General features: G+C 45.3%; 1 protein-coding gene across 2 annotated transcripts in view; it reads right to left on the bottom strand.

Annotated features, from left to right (window-relative positions):
• Positions 1-3089: 3089 nt before the first annotated feature.
• LOC141145684 (retinoic acid receptor responder protein 2-like) overlaps positions 3090-19054 on the bottom strand; it is a 40430-nt gene continuing 24465 nt past the window's right edge. For both annotated transcript variants that reach the window (XM_073632542.1, XM_073632541.1), the window contains exons 5-6: positions 5958-6060; positions 3090-3981 (exon numbers count right to left, since the gene is read on the bottom strand). In XM_073632542.1, coding sequence (XP_073488643.1) covers positions 5962-6060 — 99 coding nt within the window. In that variant the 3' untranslated portion in view covers positions 3090-3981; positions 5958-5961. The remainder of the gene's footprint in view (positions 3982-5957; positions 6061-19054) is intronic.

The following is a 19054-nucleotide window of genomic DNA, read 5'->3' as shown; positions in this document are numbered from 1 at the left end:
GACAAAGCCCGCCTCAGAATTCCAGAGTCCTAACAGAAGCAGAGAGAAGGTTCATCTTTGTAAAGACCAATTCGATACATTGTAAAAGATACGGGCCCCGTGAAGACACTTTACTATCACTGGTGATACATTGTATAAGATACGGGCCCCATGAAGACACTTTACTATCACTGGTGATACATTGTATAAGATAGGTGCCCAGAGGAGACACTTTACTATCACTGGTGTTATATTGTATAAGATACGGGCCCCGGGATACACTTTACTATCACTGGTGTCATATTGTATAAGATACGGGCCCCGTGAAGACACTTTACTATCACTGGTGTCATATTGTATAAGATACGGGCCCCGTGAAGACACTTTACTATCACTGGTGTTATATTGTATAAGATACGGGCCCCCGGGATACACTTTACTATCGCTGGTGATACATTGTATAAGATAGGTGCCCAGAGGAGACACTTTACTATCACTGGTGTCATATTGTATAAGATACGGGCCCCGTGAAGACACTTTACTATCACTGGTGTCATATTGTATAAGATACGGGCCCCGTGAAGACACTTTACTATCACTGGTGTTATATTGTATAAGATACGGGCCCCGTGAAGACACTTTACTATCACTGGTGTCATATTGTATAAGATACGGGCCCCGTGAAGACACTTTACTATCACTGGTGTTATATTGTATAAGATACGGGCCCCCGGGATACACTTTACTATCACTGGTGATACATTGTATAAGATACGGGCCCCGTGAAGACACTTTACTATCACTGGTGATACATTGTATAAGATACGGGCCCCATGAAGACACTTTACTATCACTGGTGATACATTGTATAAGATAGGTGCCCAGAGGAGACACTTTACTATCACTGGTGTCATATTGTATAAGATACGGGCCCCGTGAAGACACTTTACTATCACTGGTGTCATATTGTATAAGATACGGGCCCCGTGAAGACACTTTACTATCACTGGTGATACATTGTATAAGATAGGAGCCCAGAGGAGACACTTTACTATCACTGGTGTTATATTGTATAAGATACGGGCCCCGTGAAGACACTTTACTATCACTGGTGTTATATTGTATAAGATAGGAGCCCAGAGGAGACACTTTACTATCACTGGTGTCATATTGTATAAGATACGGGCCCCGTGAAGACACTTTACTATCACTGGTGTTATATTGTATAAGATACGGGCCCTGGGATACACTTTACTATCACTGGTGATACATTGTATAAGATAGGTGCCCAGAGGAGACACTTTACTATCACTGGTGATACATTGTAAAAGATATGGGCCCTCGGTGTCCTCCTCTTCACTAGGGATTAGTGAAGGTTTGGTCCTAGGACTAATCTGAACATTGTCTGTTTAGGCATTTGAATGGATGCCTGAACTTCTGCCCCTTGTGTCCCTTATTAGGCAGGAGCCGAGCTTCATATATAGAAGGGGCATTTCAAATGATTTTATATATGATAGCTTCCTGACATCTATGGTTTCTAAGGAAGCTGCGGGTGCTGCACCTACTGTGTCCCTAGCAACCACTGCTGTCACTGACACATTGCTTACATAACTAGGAATCTTCGGCCATGTAAGCAAAGGGGAGGAGATAGTAGTGACATCACTGCCTAAATGTGGTCACCATCCATATTTGGTCAATGATGTCACTACTATCCCCGCCTCTTTCCACTATATAAAATAGCTGTCATTTGTCAAGCAGCACCATCCAGATTGGTTGTGTGTTCAGGGTCTATCTGGATTTTCATTTCGGAGAGTCACCAGGTGGTGAGCATCCTGGTTAACACCCGATTTACAATGAGAGGCATTTTATAGGACTTTTTTTAATAAAGGTCAAATACCTGGGTGTCTTTACTCCTAGGTTCTATTTTTTTTTTAATTTTTGTATCCCTTTCTCATTCACATAGGAGGGAGCAGTATGTGGGTGCCCCCTTATTTGTAAAGAGGGCTTCTAGATTCCAATAAGCCCACCACCCCCAGACCCCATCAAGCACAGGGTTAGGGTTTTAGGGACGAGGCCCTTGTCCTCATCAACATGGTGGAAAAGGTGTTTTGCCTGGGGGGTATGTGGCCTGGTATGGTTTAAGGGGGAGGGGCTGCACACTCAAGGCTGTGCACAAGTGTGTATGTTTGACCATTCTTCCAGAAGCGCATTTGTGAGGTCAGGCACTGATGTTGGACGAGAAGGCCTGGCTCGCAGTCTCCGAACTAATTCATCCCAATGGTGTTCTTTTTGGTTGTGGTCAGGACTCTGTGCAAGCCAGTCAAGTTCCTCCACCCCAAACTCACCCATCCATGTCTTTATGGACCTTGCTTTATGCACTGGTGGAACAGGAAGGGGGCATCCCCAAACTATTCCCACAAAGTTGGGAGCATGAAGTTGGCATCTTAAGAGTTCTCTTTACTGGAACTAAGGGGCCAAGCCCAACCCCTGAGAAACAACCCCCACACCATAATCCCCCCCTCCACCAAATGATTTGGACCAGTGCACACAGCAAGGTCCATAAAGACATGGATGAGCGAGTTTGGGGTGGAGGAACTTGACTGGCCTGCACAGAGTCCTGACCTCAACCCGATAGAACACCTTTGGGATAAATTAGAGCAGACACATTTACATAGTAGGTGAGGTTAAAAAAAGACACAAGTCCATCAAGTCCAACCTATGTGACTGTGAGCCAGGCCTTCTCGTCCATCATCAGTGCCTGACCTCACAAATGCGCTTCTGGAAGAATGGTCAAACATTCCCATAGACACCCTCCTAAACCTTGTGGACGGCCTTCCCAGAAGAGTTAAAGCTGTTATAGCTGTAAAGGGCGGAGCCAACTCCATATTGAACCCTACGGACTAAGACTGGGATGCCATTAAAGGTCATGTGTGTGTAAAGGCGGGTGTCCCAATACTTTTGGTAATATAGTGTATTTTATTCATGTTATTTATTTAGATAGTAGGTAGGAGATATTGTTCAAGAGACAGGCTCAATCCCCTCTAGGGGGATTAGGGGAACAAGGTTTTTTTTTTTTTGAGCGTGCTTAACAGTATAACCACATAGAATAATGCTATAAAAAAAGTAATGTTTATTTGACATAGTAAAAATCTTCAATGTATTGTAAAAGCTTATAATGGTCACCTCCAAGCATATAATACAAGAGGATCAAGAGAAAAAGTGGTTGGATCGACACGTTTCGCCCGGAGTGGGCTTCCTCAGGATCCACTTTGTTTCCAAAACTTTGTGTTGTTAATAACTGGTGAACAATACAAGCAATACATTATTCTACCATAATGAAATGACAAATACTATATGTTCCATATATTTAAATGCCATTTGAAAGTAAAATCATACCGGTAAGTTAACAATACATGGGGTCACCCAGGAGGAGAGGGAGAAAAGAAAAAAAAACAAAACAGCAAGACGAAAAAAAAAGTTATTTATCTCTCTTGTGTAGACATCCAAAAGTCAAGTTTCCGGGTGCTGCCAGGTATACAATATCATCTCATGTTTATTGGCTAAACTGTGCTCACCTCACTCAAAGTCCAAGGGCGAATTTCTATTTTTGTTGTATATAGGGATGGAGGTGTGTCACTGGTGACACCAGACCTTTCCTTTTTGCCCAGGTATACAATAGGCACATTACAAGTCTTGTCACTTTACTCCACCCTCTGCAGGTGATTTCAGTGTCACAGCTCTCCATAGACACAAAGATGGGCTGTCACATTAATGGTTCTCTGGTGGCCTCGTTGTCACCTCTCTAATTCACATCCTACAATAGAGTGACCCTTCTGTACATACATCACACTCTGCTACAGGACTATGGCTCTAATATCCATATGGAAGTGCTCTTATACTATATACAGATACAGTGGATTATAAGAGGACGGACTCTGCGTATACGGCATCTTCCCCACTATCCGAGATTCAGGATCTTCTCATCCAATGTCTAGACTCGAGCTGAAAAGAATGACAGAGAAATAATCAGTGTGGAGACTGAGGGCACATTCCAAATCCCAAAATCTAACCATGCCCCGTCTTCTGCCCATATTTCTCATTTTGTCCCACATACGGCTCCTGTCCAACCTTGTCCATATCATCCCTCATACTACCCAACCTTCCAAGCCTGTCCATATCGCCCTTCCTCCTACCTGACGTTTCCATACCCAACCTATCCACCCTTGTCCATATCATCCCTCCTTCTACCCAACCTTGTCCATACTGTTCCTACACAACCTGCTTCATATCATCCCTCCTCCTACCTAACCTTGTCCATATTGTCCTTCCCGCTACCCAACCTTGTTGATATCATCCCTCCTCCCACCTAACATTGTCCATACCGTCCCTCCTCCTACCCAAACCTGTCCATATTGCCCCTCCTCCTGCCCATCTTTGTTCATATCATCCCTCCTCCTACCCAACCTTGTCCATATCATCCCTTCTCCTACCCAACCTTGTCCCTATCATCCCTCCTCCTACCCAACCTTGTCCATATCAACCTCCCCCCTCCTCTTACCCAACCTTGTTTATATCATCCCTCCTCCTATCCAACCTTGTTCATATTGTCCCTCCTGCTACACAACCGTGTCCATATCATCCCTTCTCCTATCCAACCTTGTCCATATTGCTCCTCCTCCTGCCCAACCATATCCACAATCATCCCTACACCTACCCAACCTCGTCCTTATCATCCCTCCTCAGACCCAACCTGGTTCATATCGTCCTTCCTCCTGCTCCTGCCCAACCTTCTGCATATCGTCCTTCCTCCTACCTAACCTTGTCCATGTTGTCCCTCCCCCTACCCAACCTTGTTCATATTATCCCTCCTCCTACCTAACATTGTCCATACCGTCTCTCCTTCTACCCAAACCTGTCCATATTGCCCCTCCTCCTGCCCATCTTTGTTCCTATCATCCCTCCTCCCACCCAACCTTGTCCATATAATTTCTCCTCCTACCCAACCTTGTCCATATTGCCCCTCCTCCTGCCCAACCATGTCCATATCGTCCCTCCTCCTCCTAACCAGCCTTGTCCATATCGTCCCTCATCCTAACCAACCTTGTCCATATTGTCCCTCATTACAACATATACAACAATCCTAACCAACCTTGTCCATATCGTCCCTCCTCCTACCCAATCTTGTCCATATCGTTCCTCCTCCTGCTCCTGCCCAACCTTGTCCATATCGTCCCTCCTCCTGCTCCTGCTCCTGCCCAACCTTGTCCATATCATCCCTCCTACTGCTTCTGTCAAACCTTCCCATATTGTCCTTCCTTTAGGGTCGTGGGGGGTTAGCTCAATGGGGATCACCTTCCCTGGGGGAAAAGGGTAGTCCAAACAGCAGGTTTTCTTAAAATCTGACTTATAGCCAGTTTTATTTTTTAAAGGTTGCATGAAAATCAAATAAACAAAACAGAAAATAAATCCTCGCCATCCAGGCACTACCTAAACAGTTCGGGATCCTAACTCCCAGGTGAAGGGCTTCTCCCAGTCACCCACAAAACAAAGATAATGCAAGTCTTTTTCTGTCTCTCACAAAGCAGACATCACATAAGCAGCTCTCTCAGGTATGGCTTCCTGAGTCCCAGGCCAAGAGCAATCTTTTTCTCCAGTCCTGCTTTATTTATACCACCTGTTGGTGGACACAAGTGGACCATAAAATCTGGTCCGCAAACCAACCCTGCTAAGGTGGCTGGTAAAACCCGGACCGGATTTCCTGCAAATGAGCGCATGCGTCCAGCCCCTTCAGCATGACTTTGCTTTATCATGGGTGGTCAGGGCTCAGCACGTTGGTGGTCTGATATGGATACTTTGTTACAGCAGCCTGGAGCTTAGACTGGAGTTTCCCATTAATAGAAGGTTATAATGAATCAGCGGGAGAGGTCATCACCGGACCCAATCCTCCTAGATTACTCCAAGATCTCCATCACACTCACCCCCTCAGTCTGTTTTCCGGAAGCTGTACACCCCCGGATTTGTCCTCCCAGGTTCCTTCTCCTCCACCTCCTTACACAGATCATTCCTCTGAGTCTGACGCCCCTATAAAGAGAGAGGAGGGGAGATCACATTACACAGCTGCTTTGTCCAAATTAAAAACAAGAGCCAAATATGGTCGAAAATCTCCGGTCCCGTTCACCGCACCATTGTACATTGGCACATGTATGTTCCTGTGCGGAATTATGAATCCCAACACGTGTTACATTCATGCAGAATATTCTTTAGAATTATTTGGAATGCACTGCCAAGACCCAGCAAAAGAAAAAAAAATGTCCTACACCTTTATTGCAGCAAAGTACAACGCACAGCATGGGATGCATTGCAGGGCAGGTCTGTCCACACCTTCTGTTCAACATTTATGTCTAGTATTGAATTGCTTGAGGTCATTATTGTTTTGTATTATGCTGACATCTAGCGGCAGTTTTGAGAAACTGCAACCTGTTTACTATGTGATTTGGTTTCTCCCTCTGTCCTCCCCTCCTGTTTAGTATTATGCTGACATCTAGCGGCAGTTTTGAGAAACTGCAACCTGTTTGCTATGGGATTTGGTTTCTCCCTCTGTCCTCCCCTCCTGTTTAGTACTAGCTAGTGTAGTCTTAGCCCTCCCCACTTCTTCCATGTTCCCTCATGTTAGACATGTGCACTGCCAAAAAATGTGTTCGTTCTCGTTTCATTCATTTTTTTTTTCCTTTTTCGGGTCATTCGTTATGATCGAAATTCGTTATTTCAAATCAAATTCGTAACTTCGGGAAAATTCAAATTCGTTCCGTTCCGTTCCTTTAGATGTGGTATTCGGTATTTCGATAATTCTTAAAAATCGAAAATCCGATCATTCAAAAATCCGAACATAAGAACGAAAACCTGAAAATCCGAAAATAAGAGCGAAAATCCCAAAATTCGAAAATTCGAAAATCCGAAATAATAACTATTAAATTATAGGTATTGGAATTTCCTTTCAAATTTGGCTGTTAGCGAACGTAACGAATACGAATTTATCCCAAGTTACGAATTATCCGAAATAACGAATGTCGCATCTAAACAAAGGGAATGTAATGAATTAATAATAATAAATAATAATAATAAAAAGTTTTTATTATTATTATTATTATTATTATTAATAATTTGTTATGTTCCATTTGTTTAGATGCGCCATTCGTTATTTCGGATAATTCGTAACTTCTGATAAATTGTTAAGTTCACTAACAGCCAAATATGAAAGGAAATTCCAATACCTATAATTTAATAGTTAGTAATAGTTATTATTAAAAGTTAGTTATTATTTCAGATGTTCTCATTTTTGGATTTTCGTTCTTTTGAATTTTTGGATTTTCATTCTTATTTTCGAATTTTTAAACTTCTGAATTTTTTGAATTTTAAAATCTCCGGTTTCGGAAAAATTCGTTAAATGGGTTCCCGTTAATTCGAATATTTCTGAACTGACGAATTTGTTGAATTTCGTCAAAAAATGAATTCGGAACGAAGCAAATTGCACATGTCTACCCTCAGTCAGTGTTAGTTATTCTCAGAGAAAGAGCTCTGGAAAGTCATTGTCTTCTTATTACCTTTTTGCACCTCAGCCACAAACAAAACAAAACAAAAAATGAAAAATGATAAAAATGAAAAATATTATAAAAATAAATGAGATATAGGCATGTATAAAGAGCTGCTGTGTTGAACATCTATGGTGCCCAGATAAATGATGCTGTCATTCCACAGCACTTAACTACACAATATTTATAAATGTGTTCGATTATACACTGTGCAATAAAAATTAAGGGCATTGGTACCGATCGCTCACTGTGTTCATTCACGAAAGGAAGGGGCCAGTAAATGACATGTAGCGAGGTCCCAGGCCTAATGAGAGCCTCCAGGGCCAAAGATAGATGAAATCCTTCTGTATGTGGTGGGTTGAGAGGCATTGAGGGTGCAAGGTAGGTAAACTCATTGGGCGCCAGACACTTCTTGAACGCAAAAGAGATTTTTATTTCTCTTAACAGAACTTTAGGAGAGAGGGTTAGGGCCAGGATTCCTTTAGGTAGTTGCAAGATTAATTAGCAGACTTCGAGACATCTACAGGAGGACAGCCATGCAGGGAAAGGCATCCAGCAAGACGCCACATCTGCAGGTGCAGGAATGCTGTCTCCTATGGCAACAGTCTTCAACAGTTCCTAACACAAATGTAACAGTTCCTTCACTTCCACTAACAATCACTTCTTGTAGTTCTTCAGCCCACTGAGCTCCTGGTCTCTCACTAGACTAGATGATTCACTGACTCTGAATCCCTCCAATCTTTATGGTGGTATCTTCGTCAAGCGTCACCCCCACTTCCCTGCTGGGTCCCTAGCGTGGCACTCCAGATACTTCTCAAGCTTCAACCCCACTGGCCTGCTCGGTCCCTGGCTTGACACACAAGGCTGCTCTGCAAGAGTCACCTCCACTGGTTGGGTCCCTGGCTTGATACCCGTTGAAGTTTCCCGATTCATCACCGTCCCCGGTTGGTGAGAATACTGCTCGGGTACTTGCTTCAGGTACTCACTGTGGTCCCTGGTAATGAGGTGGTTGCTCCTAAGTGGCAACAGCTTCCCCTCTACCTCTGACCACGACAGGTTCCCCGGCCAGCAGATACGTCACTTTTTGGTTGGACTGACAGCTGCAATCCCAACCCTGCGCTGCTCTCTTGCTTCTGGATAGGCCCTCACACAGCCTAGCAGCCAGATGTAGGAGATGGCCATCTCCGGCCTAGCAGCCTGGGCAATACAACACACGTCCACCCAGACAGCCATCCAGGTAGCAGAGGAACACCAATCAGCTGACTCTACCCAAATATATAGGTTCTCCCAGCAGGCCAAAGGATTCAAGAAAACCCCTGCCCATTGGCTGGGATACCCCATATACCCATAATCTGACCTTGCATTGCCCTCCTCATATCTAATGCCACCAGGTACCGGGCCACCTAGCGGCAAAAGAGAGAAGTGCAGCAATTACAGACTTAGAGTGAAATCAATTGATCCCTAACAATGGGCCAAGGTAGCTATGCTAATTTAGGAGCAACCCTGCCTAAACACCAGGGTGCTACAGACATATTTACTGGCTCCTTCCCCCACTCTTCATCTTGAAACATCCCCCTGTGTGCCCGCAGCAGCTGCTGGAAGGAGAGGAGGGAAGCCGGCAGCATTGCAGGGGAAAAGGGCACACGGGGGGGGGGTCTAGACAGAAGACGGAAGGAGCACATATGTGCTAGAACCAATCCCCCTGCAGCACAGCCAGAGGGGAAAATAAGAGGAGAAGCTGGCAGCGCTGCAGGGGGAGACAGAAGAGGATCAATATCTGAAATAAGACAGCACTCTTTTGAACTGATGGGGCCTTGGCCCAGTACAGGGGAGCTCCATTATTAAGGAGGCCGTGATGGTCTTTGCCAGCTTGGGACTCAGTAGACAGATGTATGTGAAAATATCGTTGGTTAATGAGATCTGGGAAGCCCTGGGTCTCCTGTTGTCTACTAGTCTGAAGGGTCTTTCACCTACTGTTAAGTGTGCTAATTAACACACCTATTGTCTGCTAGCAAACTGCTATTGAGGGATGTGTTTATGCTTGTAATATGTGTATTGTATTTTGAGCTTGATGCCAGCAAGTCTGACCTGGAATAAGATCCCTGACTGTCCAGGTGATTAATCGTTTAATTAACGTAATGTTTATAGTATTCAGATCTCATTAACCAGAATTCCTTTCACATACATCTACCTGTAGATAAATACTGAGTCCCAAGCTGGCAGAGACCTTCATGGTCTCCTTGATGATGTACTTTTGCATTACATAACAGAACATCTTCTTAAATGCTTGTATCTCCCTCAAATGTCAGGGCCCATAGTTGGTAGACAAGAGGCTAGCATTCAGTCCCCTTCAAAAGCCTCTGTCCCGAGTGAGTCTATCACATTTCTCCCCATCAAAAGTCGATAAACAATGTCCCAGACCTCCACCTGGTCTGGACATGTGTTAGTCGGGCAAAGTGAACTCACATAGTCAGTCCGCATGATCTTCATTCTTGGCTGCAAGGAATAGTTGTCATCAGTAGGTGTGGGGCAGAGGTCATGGACTCTCTGTCCGGCTGGTTTGTAACATACCTGGGCTCGGTCTGCAGCTGGGAAGAGGGGCCAATCACCCCAGCTCCTTGAAGCTGTGGAGACACTAGAGGTGCTAGGCAGAGGCCAGCGGCGCTCTTCCCTGTTGCCAGCGATTCAGCTGGGAGTAGAAGCTTCACTACGTCCGCTTGTCGCTGGGGAGAGGGGTCAACTGCCCTGGCTTGCTGGAACTCCGCAGTTGTTGCCGGTGCTGGGCAGAGGTTTGTAGCACTCTGCCCTGTTGCCAACACTTCTTCTGGGGACTCCACATAATCCGCTCTGACTAATTGTTGGGGAGGGAGGCCGGCTTTCTCCGCTCCCAAACTGTGCATCCGCGGTTGGAGAGATTAGCCAGTTGCTCCATCCCCCAGACTTCTGGACTCCCGCTGTGGAGCGAGGACGACTTCCATCGCTCCTAAGACACTACCCTGCCGTTAGGGAGGGAGGACAAACACCTCCTCTCCCTTCTCCTCCTGGATCCTGATCTGCTGCTAGGGAGTGACTGCCACTTTCTCCCCCCTGGGCCTCTGGAACTGCTGCAGATGTGGGGCAGAGGTCTTGGATCTTCTGTCCAGTTGTCAGCGCTTCAACTGGAGAAGTTTCTTGTAACTCCACAGTAGGGATGAGCAGAACACCCCCTGGTTCGGTTCGCATCAGAACATGCGAACAGGCAAAAAATTTGTACGAACACACGAACACCGTTAAAGTCTATGGGACACGAACATGAATAATCAAAAGTGCTCATTTTAAAGGCTTATATGCAAGTTATTGTCATAAAAAGTGTTTGGGGACCCAGGTCCTGCCCCAGGGGACATGTATCAATGCAAAAAGAAGTTTTAAAAACGGCCGTTTTTTCAGGAGCAGTGATTTTAATAATGCTTAACCACTTCAGCCCCGGAAGGATTTACCCCCTTCCTGACCAGAGCACTTTTTACAATTTGGCACTGCGTCGCTTTAACTGCTAATTGCGCGGTCATGCAATGCTGTAACCAAACGAAATTTGCGTCCTTTTCTTCCCACAAATAGAGCTTTCTTTTGATGGTATTTGATCACCTCTGCCGTTTTTATTTTTTGCGCTATACACGGAAAAAGACCGAAAATTTTGAAAAAAAATGATATTTTCTACTTTTTGTTCTAAAAAAAATCCAATAAACTCAATTTTAGTCATACATTTAGGCCAAAATGTATTTGGCCACATGTCTTTGGTAAAAAAAATGTCAATAAGTGTATATTTATTGGTTTGCGCAAAAGTTATAGCGCCTACAAACTAGGGTACATTTTCTGGAATTTACACAGTCTTTAATTTATGACTGCCTATGTCGTTCTTGAGGTGCTAAAATGACAGGGCAGTACAAAACCCCCACAAATGACCCCATTTTGGAAAGTAGACACCCCAACCTATGTTTATTTATCTATATTATTTTTTTTTGCAAGAAAATTACTTTGAACCCCCACACATTATATATTTTTTTAAAGCAAATGCCCTACAGATTAAAATGGTGTTTGTTTAATTTTTTTTTTTCACACAGTATTTGCGCAGCGATTTTTCAAACGCATTTTTTGGGGAAAAAACACACTTTTTTACATTTTAATGCACTAAAACACACTATATTGCCCAAATGTTTGATGAAATAAAAAAGATGATCTTAGGCCGAGTACATGGATACCAAACATGACATGCTTTACAATTGCGCACAAACGTGCAGTGACAACAAAATAAATACATTTTTAAAAGCCTTTAAAAGCCTTTACAGGTTACCACTTTAGATTTACAGAGGAGGTCTACTGCTAAAATTACTGCCCTCGATCTGACCGTCGAGGTGATACCTCACATGCATGGTGCAATTGCTGTTTACATTTGACGCCAGACCGATGCTTGCGTTCGCCTTAGCGCGAGAGCAGGGGGGACAGGGGTGCTTTTTTTTTTTTTTTTTTTTTTTATTTATTATTTTTTTGCTTTTTTATCTTATTTTAAAACTGTTCCTTTCATTTTTTTTTTTTTTAATCATTTTTATTGTTATCTCAGGGAATGTAAATATCCCCTATGATAGCAATAGGTAGTGACAGGTACTCTTTTTTGAAAAAATTGGGGTCTATTAGACCCTAGATTTCTCCTCTGCCCTCAAAGCATCTGACCACACCAAGATCGGTATGATAAAATGCTTTCCCAATTTCCCAATGGCGCTATTTACATCCGGCGAAATCTAAGTCATAAAATGCTCGTAGCTTCCGGTTTCTTAGGCCATAGAGATGTTTGGAGCCACTCTGGTCTCTGATCAGCTCTATGGTCAGCTGGCTGAATCACCGGCTGCATTCTCAGGTTCCCTGTTGAGACAGGAGAGCCAGAGAAAAACACGGAAGACGGTGGGGGGGGGGGGGGGCATTCTCTCCCACGGCTTGTAAAAGCAATCTAGAGGCTAATTAGCCGCTAGGATTGCTTTTACATGAAAGCCGACCGCTGGCTGAAAAGAATGATACCAAGATGATACCTAAACCTGCAAGCATCATTCTGGTATAACCACTCAAAGTCGTGAATGCTGTACCTGAAGACAAAAATATGGTTAACAATAAAGCACAGTAAACGGTAAAGTATAAAAAATTGCATACCTGAAAAGCAAACATGATAAATCATAATAACAATAAAACATTGCAGAATAGAATACAGTAAAAAAGAGCAGAACAATAGAGAGAATAGAGAGAATAGAGAGAGAACAATAAAACGACAACTATTATTTTTTATTTTATATTTTTGTTTGTGTTTGTGTTTTTTTTTTTTTACACTTTTTTGTAACTGTAACTTTTATAACTGTAACCGGTTCCAGGTTCGGGTCTCTCAAAATGCGATGGCATCTTGGGAGACCCTGTGAAGGTGTGCCTAGTCTGTGCAATGCTGTACCCTATGCTAATACTCAACTAGTGAATGGTAGCGTTCAAAACATTCACCAATGCAAAGACCAGGATTGTCAGGACAGGAGGGACAATAATAGCGGGTGTCACGCCTATATCCGCGCTTGCTGCAGACACAACATCTTTTTTGGGGGGGTTCGTTGGGTAGGGGTACTCGGGAGGACATAAAGAAAATGCCTCTCATGCAGCCGACTGCATTTGGTTGGGGATGTGAATGGGGGAAGTACGGGCGCTGCAGAAGCGGTAGGTTCCCAATTAGGATTGGCGAATGCAGCAGGAAGGGCATTATGGGCACGACGGGCCTGTGTTTGTCTTCTTGGTGGCAGCGGGACACTACTTGTGCTTGCCACCTCACCAGCTTGAACTGCACTTATGGGACTCGCCACGTCACCAAGTGTTACTGCAGTGCTGGTTTGACTACGACCGGGGTGTACTAGGCCGCTGGCGCTTGCCAGTTCACCAAAACGCTACCAAAAAAACTGTTAGCGATCGCAGGGATCAGGCCTGACTCTGCGAACGCTGCAGTTATGCATTTAGTGTTTTGTAAGTGTCAGTGATCGATCGATACTGCACTTGGGTGGGCTGGGCTGGGCCGGGCGGAGGGGCAAAACGCAGGTGCTAGCAGGTATCTGGGCTGATCCCGCTAACACTGCGTTTTTGGGAACCCTAAACTGCTGGGGACGCTAGTGTAGATCTGATCGGATCAGATATTGATCAGTTCAGATACTATACCACTAAGGGAGGTGTACGCTGCGTGCGTGGGTGTTAGCGGTACTGGCACTAACCTGACGCTGCCTGGGGCTGGTGCTTGCCAGTTCACCAAAACGCTACAAAAAAAACTGTTAGCGATCGCAGGGATCAGGCCTGACTCTGCAAACGCTGCAGTTATGCGTTTAGTGTTTTGTAAGTGACAGTGATCGATCGATACTGCACTTGGGTGGGCTGGGCTGGGCCGGGCGGAGGGGCAAAATGCAGGTGCTAGCAGGTATCTGGGCTGATCCCGCTAACACTGTGTTTTTGGGAACCCTAAACTGCTGGGGACGCTAGTATAGATTTGATCCGATCAGATATTGATCCGTTCAGATACTATACCACTAAGGGAGGTGTATGCTGCGTGCGTGGGTGTTAGCGGTACTGGCGCTAATCTGACGCTGCCTGGGGCGACGCATATCACCGCCGGGCGATCAGGGGGCTAAATCTTTATTCGGTAATAAACGGCGGGTGCCCTGACACTATAAAAAATAAACAAACTAACCAGCGTCACCCGTAACGGTTATACAGTGATCAGTGGTGAAAGGGTTAACTAGGGGGCAATCAAGGGGTTAAAACATTTATTAGGTAGTATATGGGGGTCCCTGTCGCTATAAAACGCTGACGGCGAACCTAAATATTTACCTCACTAACTAGCGTCACCAGCGACACTAATACAGCGATCAGAAAAATGATCGCTTAGTGACACTGGTGACAGGGGGTGATCGAGGGGTTAAAACTTTATTAGGGGGGGTTAGGGGGGTACCCTAGACCTAAAGGGGGCCTAACACTCACTGCCCTAACACTGTAACTGTCACAAACTGACACCAATACAGTAATCAGAAAAAAAAAAAAAAAACCTGCTTGGTGTCAGTTTGTGACAGGGGGGGGGGGTGATCGGGGGGGGATCGGGGGGTGATCGGGGGGGGGATCGGGGTGTTTTGTGTGCCTGGCATGTTCTACTGTGTGTGTGTGTGTTGTGCACTTACATTGCAGTCTTCTCTCCTCGGCCCGGAACGGAAAATACCGAGCCGAGGAGAGATGACATCATTTCCTCTGCCTCTGTGTACAATACAGAGGCAGGGAAATGATCCCATTGGCTGGGAGCGATCGCGAGGGGGGGGCCACGAATGGATGGCCTCCCCCTCACCACCGATCGCCGGGGGAGTTTTGCCGACCGCCGCAGGCACCGGGGGGGGGTCCGATCGGACCCCCCACCCGCGGGCAGGCAAGGACGTACATACACGTCCTTTTGCCTGCCCGTGCCGCTCTGTCGACGTATATAGTCGTGCGGCGGTCGGCAACTGGTTAAAGTGAAACAATAAAAGTGTAATATTCCTTTAAATTTCGTACCTGGGGGGTGTCTATAGTATGCCTGTAAAGGGGCACATTTTTCCCGTGTTTAGAACAGTCTGACAGCAAAATGACATTTCAAAGGAAATAAAATCATTTAAAACTACTCGCGGCGATAATGAATTGTCGGTCCGACAATACACATAACAGTTCATTGATAAAAACGGCATGGGAATTCCCCACAGGGAAACCCCGAACCAAAATTTAATTTAAAAAAAATGGCGTGGGAGTCCCCCTAAAATCCATACCAGGCCCTTCAGGTAAATGGGGAGTACTCAGAATGGTCAGGGGTGGGTAGTGGGGTTCCCCAGGGTTCTGTGCTGGGACCAATCCTATTTAATTTGTTCATAAACGACCTGGAGGATGGGATAAACAGTTCAATCTCTGTATTTGCAGACAATACTAAGCTAAGCAGGGCAATAACTTCTCCGCAGGATGTGGAAACTTTGCAAAAAGATCTGAACAAATGAATGGGGGAGGGGCAACTACATGGCAAATGAGGATTAATGTAGAAAAATGTAAAATAATGCATTTGGGTGGCAAAAGTCTGAATGCAATCTATAGACTGGGGGGAGAACCTCTGGGGGAATCTAGGATGGAAAAGGACCTGGGGGTCCTAGTAGATGATAGGCTCAGCAATGACATGCAATGCCAAGCTGCTGCTAATAAAGCAAACAGAATATTGGCATTAAAAAGAGGATCAACTCCAGAGATAAAACGATAATTCTCCCGCTCTACAAGACTCTGGTCCGGCCGCACCTGGAGTATGCTGTCCAGTTCTGGGCACCAGTCCTCAGGAGGGATGTACTGGAAATGGAGCGAGTACAAAGAAGGGTGTCACGGAACGTTCCACACTCCGCTTGAGTGCTTCCGTCATATACCACTTCCTCCCAGTCTGTATACAGATATCAGATATTCCAACCTCTCTGAGCAGAAAACAAGGCGACACTTGCTTCACTGCTAACATGGACTGTTTATTATGAATCAAAGTTACAAGACTTTATATGGCGTTGGAACCTCCTCTAACAATACAACTGTAACTTAATTAACATGAGCTAATTATCTAATCCTTTATACAGCCTAGGTGACTGAGACATGACCTTTCGCTCAGACTTGTGGTCACCGAGCTTCACACAGTTAATTAACACAAACAACAATGGGTGAAAAGACTCTTAGAGCCACACTAGACTTATTTACAATAAACACATTATAGCAGAATTGATGACATTAGCATTTAACAGTACGAGTCCCAACGTTATAAATCAGTCACCATTCTAATATGGCATATAAAGGGTTCCCAGAGTCTGTGTGTTTTTGGGGGGACATGGAGCTGAATCCAAAGTAACACCAACCCCAGGGTCCCCAGGCATACAGCTCACAGAGAGCACCATTCCCCCAAATGCTAGGGCCCATAATCGGTGGGCAACAGGTTTGCATACAGTCCTCTCCAACAGCCTCTGCCCCGGCTAGGTCTGTGACAAAGGGCAACAAAGCTAATAAAGGGTCTGGAGGATCTTAGTTATGAGGAAAGGTTGTGAGCTCTGAACTTATTCTCTCTGGAGAAGAGACGCTTGAGAGGGGATATGATTTCAATATACAAATACCGTACTGGTGACCCCACAATAGGGATAAAACTTTTTTGCAGAAGGGAGTTTAACAAGACTAGTGGCCACTCATTAAAATTAGAAAAAAAGAGGTTTAACCTTAAACTACGTAGAGGGTTCTTTACTGTAAGAGCGACAAGGGGGCAGTGGTCTCAGTGGGGCGGCAGCGATAGTTTAAAAAAAACTATTAGATAAGCACCTGAACGACCGCAACATACAGGGATATACAATGTAATACTGACATATAATCACACACATAGGTTGGACTTGATGGATTTGTGCCTTTTTTCAGCCTCACCTACTATGTAACTATGTAACTAATCTCTGGAATTGCTGAAAATTCAGGGCATGGGCTGGTGGCACTTTGGCCCAGTGCCAACACTTTCGCAGGTGACTCATCCATAACATCCTCTGATGAAAAGTCAATTAAATCGTGGCTGGGGAATGAGGATGGCTTCCTCTTCTCCCGAGCCCTTGAACTGCAGCTGGGAAGATGAGCCGGCTGTTCCATCTCCTGTACCTTTACCCGGCTGCTGGACAGACGCACTCCTCCATCCAAGCTCGTCCTGTGCAGAAACAGGTTAGTTAAGGTCAGTCAACACTTGCTGCATCTGCCACAAGAGCTCCGCTTCCATAGCTGAAGATGGAGGTGGGCAGAGCACACTGTTACTCTGCCCCATTTCCGACACTTCAGCCAGGCTTTCACAACTGTCAGCTGGTGATTCTGGATAGTCTCAGGCAAAGGGAGCCCAGTCCTGCTGCTGAGCAGAGTCCAGCAGCCATCAGTGGGTGATCTCCAGCTCCCATTCCTGAACCACTACTCCAGATCACTCCCAAAGTTAGGGTCCCCTGACAGCTTCCCGTACAACAGTCCCAGGCTGCCATAGCAAAAGCCTTCTGTTGGGCTGTCATCTGAAATCCAAGGGTATGCTTGGGTTACATGCCACTGGAGGGCTCTCTAGCTTTCATCCAGCCGCATCTCTGCCCAGACCAGCCTGCTTAACTCAGCTGTCTGCTTCTTGTGTGGTTTTTCTCCCAAAAAACAGCACCCGCAATCCATACTGCGACCAGAACCTTTACTGGATGGAGGGGAGAATTTTTCCCTGGTGGCGCTGCTCACCGGCTAGTGTTTCCTTCCAGAGTTCCCAGCAGACAGAATTATACAATCCCAGCAGGACCTGCTCTGACACTGGTCCCCTGTGCTGTATCCGGATCTCTCGCAACCTCCTTCTGATTTTCTCTTCCATGGCGGCTGGTATCTGTACCTCTCCTCTTCTGCTATCTGGACCTTGGATCCTGGTGGAGGTTTGGATGTCCCAGACTGCAGGAAGCATCCCACTGCTTGCCACCAATATCCCTCAACAGTAGTTTGCTGGCAGACAATAGTTGTGTTAAAGCGGAGTTCCACCCACTTTTCGATCTCCACATCATCCGCTATAGACCTTGCCATACTCACTGCAATCTGCATTTTTTCCCCCTCTGTCTTTACCTTGTTTATAAGGCTTTGTTCAGCACTTCCCGTGTCTCCCATCTGCGGCTATTTGCGCAATATCTGGCTCCTGGGAGAGGTTTGCCATAGTTCCCAGGAGTCAGTGGGCATCGCCAATTCTCATCATCGCGAGGTTACCTTGGTAGCCATAACAACGGGGCGGGCATTTCCTAAGACGCCGCCTGTGATGCCACCCGTTGTGATGGGAACCAGAGAAGTTTCCAGCGTTGTGAGTTGTGGATAATGCGCACGCGAAAGAGTATCCTAGTTGGCCTCACATGCCCACAAGCAAGATGGAACAGCGCTATTAATGAGATTAGTGATTGGAGCATTACATTAGGATGATACTAACAGATGCCTTTAGAAAAAAAATTGTAATATGTCGATGGAACTCCGCTTTAATTAGCACAATTAACAATGGGTGAAAGACCCTTCAGACTGTTAGACAACAGAAGACCCAGGGCTTCCCAGATCTCATTAACCAGCGTTCTTTTCACATACATCTGTCTACTGAGTCCCAAGCTGGCAGAGACCATCATGGCCTCCTTAATAATGTCCTTTTGCATTACATAACAGAACATCTTCCTAAATGCTTGTAGCATCCTCAAAATGCCAGGGCCCATAGTCGGCAGGCAAGAGGCTAGCATTCAGTTTCTCCAAAAGCCTCTGTCCCGGGTGAGTCTATCACAAGGAGCATTCTTCCTGCTATGAACTACTACTTCCCACCTACTGACCTCCATTGTAAGGGACAATATTCCCATCCACCCTTCAATTAATACATTTTAGTGCTTTTTCTACACATACTGTATATTTGG

Source organism: Aquarana catesbeiana, linkage group LG05 (assembly GCF_042186555.1).
Source record: "Aquarana catesbeiana isolate 2022-GZ linkage group LG05, ASM4218655v1, whole genome shotgun sequence".
Classification (NCBI taxonomy): Eukaryota; Metazoa; Chordata; class Amphibia; order Anura; family Ranidae; genus Aquarana; species Aquarana catesbeiana.
This window is presented reverse-complemented; position numbering and strand designations above follow the sequence as displayed.